General features: G+C 37.2%; 1 protein-coding gene across 1 annotated transcript; it reads right to left on the reverse strand.

The window, feature by feature from the left end:
* Positions 1–1,161: 1,161 nt before the first annotated feature.
* LOC113806544 (macrophage mannose receptor 1) lies at positions 1,162–4,542 on the reverse strand. The gene is made up of 7 exons (XM_070114842.1): positions 4,483–4,542; positions 3,725–3,798; positions 3,267–3,494; positions 2,900–3,154; positions 2,566–2,796; positions 2,310–2,396; positions 1,162–1,408 (listed from the first exon to the last, which is right to left on the reverse strand). Exons 1-7 carry the CDS (start codon positions 4,527–4,529, stop codon positions 1,248–1,250), a joined length of 1,083 nt encoding a protein of 360 aa, XP_069970943.1. The 5' UTR covers positions 4,530–4,542; the 3' UTR covers positions 1,162–1,247.
* Positions 4,543–5,252: the final 710 nt, after the last annotated feature.

The raw sequence follows: 5,252 nt of genomic DNA on the forward strand, positions 1-5,252 counted from the left end.
CACTGTGTATGTTAAATATACAAATACCGGACCCCTGACGGCACTAGGCTATGCAAGTCGACATAGCTGCGTGAAAGGCTATTGTTCTCTGACAATACTACACTATGTGCCATTGAAGCTTTGTGAATGCATGTTTCCTCCCAAGATTTTCGTTTTATGTTGTGACTTTAAGCTTTTTTTTTTTTTCAAAATTTAGACAACAGAACAGATGTGCGACTGTTCAGTAATTGCCCCGAGACACATACAAATTGATGCAAATGTTTCTGGAGTGTCTTACAACAATTACTGGATAATGTATACACTCGTGGTTCGCAACTGCTTCGCAACAGTTGCTAAAATGAGAAGCAACAAATTTGGATTGTTGCTCAGCTGTTGAGCAACTGCATCGAGACATTACAGACACACTGTTGTTCAAATGTTTCAGTTGTTTTGCTGCAGTTTATCTTGGTCTGGATTTGGCTTTAGGCATAGTATATGAATGTCCTTTCAGCTGTATTTTCGATCTGTGTTCATAGTACCATATTATCCTGTTTGGTTATATTTTAGCATTTCTCTTCCCTTCGACTTTTGCACTTGCACTCTTTAACATAACAATTCGTTCCACATCCCAAATAAAACCCCATTAGTGATGTTTGGTGGGACAAAAATGAGTTCTTTATATCTTACCTAAGAAGTTGCAGACAGCACTGTGAATATCAAAGCAACTGCGTCATGCTTATATTACATTCTGTTATCAGCTGTTTAGAATTCTGAGTTAGGAGATTCACATCACACTTTCCCGAAAAAAGAAAAATTGTGAACCTGGAGGGGCTGCTATGTAATATTTACTTCCATTTTTCCTATTTTGCTGTTTTCTTTCCAAACATTTTCTCTATCAATAATATAAGCGTATTTCTGTACACATACATATAACAATAAATATATATACATACATATATACATGTAAAAATATACATATATATATGTATACATCTATAAATATACGTGCACATACACGTACATATATACAAATTCTTATATAAAATTTCACTTTTGTCTTACTCGTTGCTTGTAAAATCAATGCACGTAAAAGTAAACAAAATAACATCAAAGGCATAACGAAGAATCATATTAATAGAGTCATTTGCAATTTGCATTAAAAGGGTAGAATCAGAAGATATATTCTTTTTAATTATAATTTTCCTTATATTTCTTGTTTCTCCGTACTACACTCTAAAACATTCCAATTATAACACATAAGGCTGTGATTATCCTTGATAGACACACAGAGGGTTCAGTCTCGAGGAACAAGCCACATCCCGGAAATAGTGAGAACCCGGAGCATGGAGCATCAGGCAGTTCTCACCGGTTCCTCCTTGGGGTTCCTGAACAGAACTGCCTCCACGATATAGACCCCAGAAAGGTGTGCCTGAAAATAAAAGGAAAAAAGTTGATTATCGAAATCTTTTTGTTCTTCTCAGCTTTCTCCCATTTTTATATGGGGTCGCCATTATGGATGAACCGCTCTGTTGCAGTTCATTCCATATATTGGTTTTTGCATGGGTTTTTACAGGAGGATGACCTTCCTGGCACCAACCCTCTCTATTTATCCGGGCTTGGGACCGGCACCCACAGAGGCTGGCTTGCCTCCCAGGTGGCAAAAGGTGAAGTATCTAAATATATTTACACAACACCTAAGTATATTCTTAGGTGTTGTGTAAATATCTAAATTTATTGTCAGGTGTTCCTGTGGGTGGTTTCTGTGCATGAGAAAGTGGAGGACTTTCATAGAATGAGAAAATTGAGAGTGAAAAAGGAATATGTAGTTTTGAAGTAGCCTGACCCATCTGTTGTTAATGGCGTGTGTGTGTATGTGTGTGTGTTTAATATCCACTGTGCTTTGGCGTATGTTGTTAGTCTTTACGCAAGTCCTTAATCATCAAAAAGTCAGTTACCAGTCCTACCCATTGCACTTGTTTACCTTGATTCTTGGTTGGTAAGATTCTTATTTTGTTTTCACAGTTAATATCATTAATGACTATAATAATCTTGATATCAGTAATACCAATATCAACATCAATAACGCTAGCACTATATAGAAACTCTTTTTCTCGAAAACTCGAGGCGAGAATATATTAGGTAAGATCATACAAGTTTACTAATTGTTTCCTTGGCTCAGCACTTTTGTTTGGAGCCATCTACGTGCAAAAAATCTACAAAAGAAAACAAATCCACGGTGTGATTATTCACTAATATTGGGTTAATAAGATGAAAATTTAATGAAAAATGAATAAAAACTTGAAAAGAGGTTAAGAATAGGGTAAACTTACCCATTGGGACAGACTCTCCTGTGGTGTAGACCCAATGCCCTTCAGTGGAATCGGAACCTCCCAGCCAGAAACTATGTGCTGCTATATCTGATGAATACACGTCCTTTAGCCGGGAATCATTATAGACCTGCTATGGTACTGGCAATAATTCAATGTAGAAAATAGGTGGATAGGTGTTCGTCATAAGCAAATCTACTTATATTTTGTACACTCTCCTTAACTAATGAGTATGATTAATACCAATCAGCAAACCCACTTTCTTGATGCAAGTAGAGGTACACAGCTCGCAATACTTCCGCGTCAGTGATCGCCAGGAGGTCGCTAAAATCGCCGCAGGATTGTTGAGCCTCATGCCAGGTCAGCTCTTCCCATGTCAGGAACATTAGGCAGAGGCCCCCAACCTCCACGTAAAAGGTAGGACACTGGCCACTGCTCTCTTCAGTTTCAGGTGCCTGCAGAACCTCAGCACTGTGGGTTTCTGGGGAATCTGACGACAATGTTTTTCCAAGTTGAATATGCACCTCTTTATATGACGAACAGATTATTTTACCTGTCTGATACAAAAGAATTGTACAAATATGTTACTTCACCTTCTTGCTTTTGATTCTTATACTGGCATATGAAGTTGTTCTCCTTCGAGCACGGAACATCGTTCATGTAGTAATACTCCTGAGCACCAATCTCTAGACAGTGTTCATTTCCTTCGGAGTTATTAGGTTCTTGGAAATCTTGGAAAGCCGCCCAGAAGGGAGTTCCTCGGGGTACTGGTTCACCAGAGGAAGTCACCCAGTTGCCTTCCGCCTGTGCATCTGACCCGTCCAGCCAGAAGTGTCGCCCAACGTAACCTTTGCGCCGCGAAAGATTGAACATCTCCAAAGATAAATAGCAGATTGATAAGAATGACTGAATATCAAATTGACCCAAAATACTATGATACAAGAGGTGACTAATTCTCACCGTAAGCATAGATATGATTTACAACTTCCACAAACTGCGAAGGCGTAGTAATGGCTAGCAACTCTCCCGAAGCAGAGTGACACACTTGTCTCGCGCCGCTGTGGCTCTCTTGAGCGAAGGTGATGAACATGAGGCACTGGCTCCCCACGAGAGTGTATCCCTCAGGACAGCCCTCATTTCCCGAAGTCAAGTTAGCAAAACCCCAAAAGGGTTCCTCACTTGACTCAACTGTGGGATATGTCTTCATTAGATGAAAACCCAACTCTCATTTGCAATTAGTAAAAGTTGGGCACTTAACATGTTAATCAACACTACACTTTTGATTAGCTGCTGTCTATAGCGACATGTGTAATCAGCGGATTAAGTGAGTTCAGTAAGACTACATGCAAATACAGGAAAGCATCTTTTACTAAGGAAGATTTGGAGTCTTACAATCCATAATTGATGAATCATCTCACCTGGAATAAAACATAAGGCAAGGACCGACGCCAAATACCGAAACGTCTTACATGCAGGAAACATACTGGTGGATCTGAAATGAACGGGATAATTACATGTGCGATAAATGATTGTGTGGGTTCATGGTTACTCGTATTGAAAATGGGAACACTTTTTTATTATTTGATATAAATATATTTGTGTGATTGATTCTAAAACCTAGTCCAGACCAAGTTACATTTTTGCTCAACACTGTATCTGATACAGTTGCTCAACAAATTCATTTCAGAATATAGACAACAGATGTGCGACTGTTCAGTGACCGTCGCAAAACAATTACAAAATACAAATTGGTGCAAGTGTTTCTGAAGTGTCTCACACAGGCGCTGGATAATGTATACGCTCGCATTTCGCAACTGCTTCACAACAGTTGCTAAAATTATTAGCAAAAAAAAAAATAGGATTGTTGCTCAGCTGTTGAGCAACTGCATCAAGAGATTACACAGATACATTATTGTTCAACTGTTTCGCTGCAGTGTATCTTGGTCTGAATGTTGTCCTTTCAGCTGCATTTTCGATCAGTGTATTGTTCACAGTACCATATTATCCTGTCTGGTTATGATATTTTAGAATTTCTCTTCCCTTCGACTTTTGCACTTGCACCCATTAACATTAGGTTCGTGCCATAGCCCAAATAAAACCCTATTAGTGATCTTGAACAAAATATGTTTGGTGTGACAAATGGAGTGACAAAATAAGTTCCTAGTCTATTTCTTACCTAAGAAGTTGCAGAGCGAAATATACATAGCATGGCAACTGTGACATGCTTATATTGCATTCTGTTATCAGCTGTTTAGACCTGAGTTAGGCGTTTCCCATCATACTCCCCCCAAAGAAAGAAAAACTGAGAAAGTGCAGGTGCTGCTATGTGAAATTTACTTACATTTTTCCTATTATGCCGTTTTCTTTCCAAGCATTTTCTCTATCAATAATATATGCGCATTTATATACACATGCACACAATAATATATATATATATGTATATATATATATATATATATATATATATATATATATATATATATATATAAAATATACGTATATATATGTATACACATATATATATATATATATGAGTACACATGCACACACACACATGCACATATATACAAATATAAAATTTCACTTTGTCTTACCCGTTGCTTGTAAAATCAATGCACATAAATGTAAGCTAAAAATAACATCAAAGGCATAACGAAGAATCATATTAATAGAGTCATTTGCAATGTACCATTAACAGGGTAGAATCAGATATATTCTTTTTATTTATAATTTTCCTTTTATTTCTTGTCTCTGTCTCTTTTTCCCCAATTTTGCTGTTTTCTTTCCAAGCATTTTCTCCCATCAATAATATTGACGTATTTCTATACACATATACATAACAATATATATATATATATATATATATATATACACATGTGTATGTGTATATATATATATATATATATGTGTGTGTGTGTGTGTGTGTGTGTGTGTGTGTGTGTGTGT

The sequence above is a fragment of the Penaeus vannamei genome, chromosome 36, assembly GCF_042767895.1.
Source record: "Penaeus vannamei isolate JL-2024 chromosome 36, ASM4276789v1, whole genome shotgun sequence".
Classification (NCBI taxonomy): domain Eukaryota; kingdom Metazoa; phylum Arthropoda; class Malacostraca; order Decapoda; family Penaeidae; genus Penaeus; species Penaeus vannamei.

Excerpts from the sequence above, each read along its gene's own strand:
- LOC113806544 (XM_070114842.1), bottom strand. The coding sequence starts at position 4,529 with ATGTCACAGTTGCCATGCTATGTATATTTCGCTCTGCAACTTCTTAG. Across the intron at positions 3,799-4,482 it reads TTCGCTCTGCAACTTCTTAG|ATCCACCAGTATGTTTCCTG; the intron begins GTAAGAAATAGA and ends CGTTCATTTCAG. Across the intron at positions 3,155-3,266 it reads AAATCATATCTATGCTTACG|GTTACGTTGGGCGACACTTC; the intron begins GTGAGAATTAGT and ends CGCGGCGCAAAG.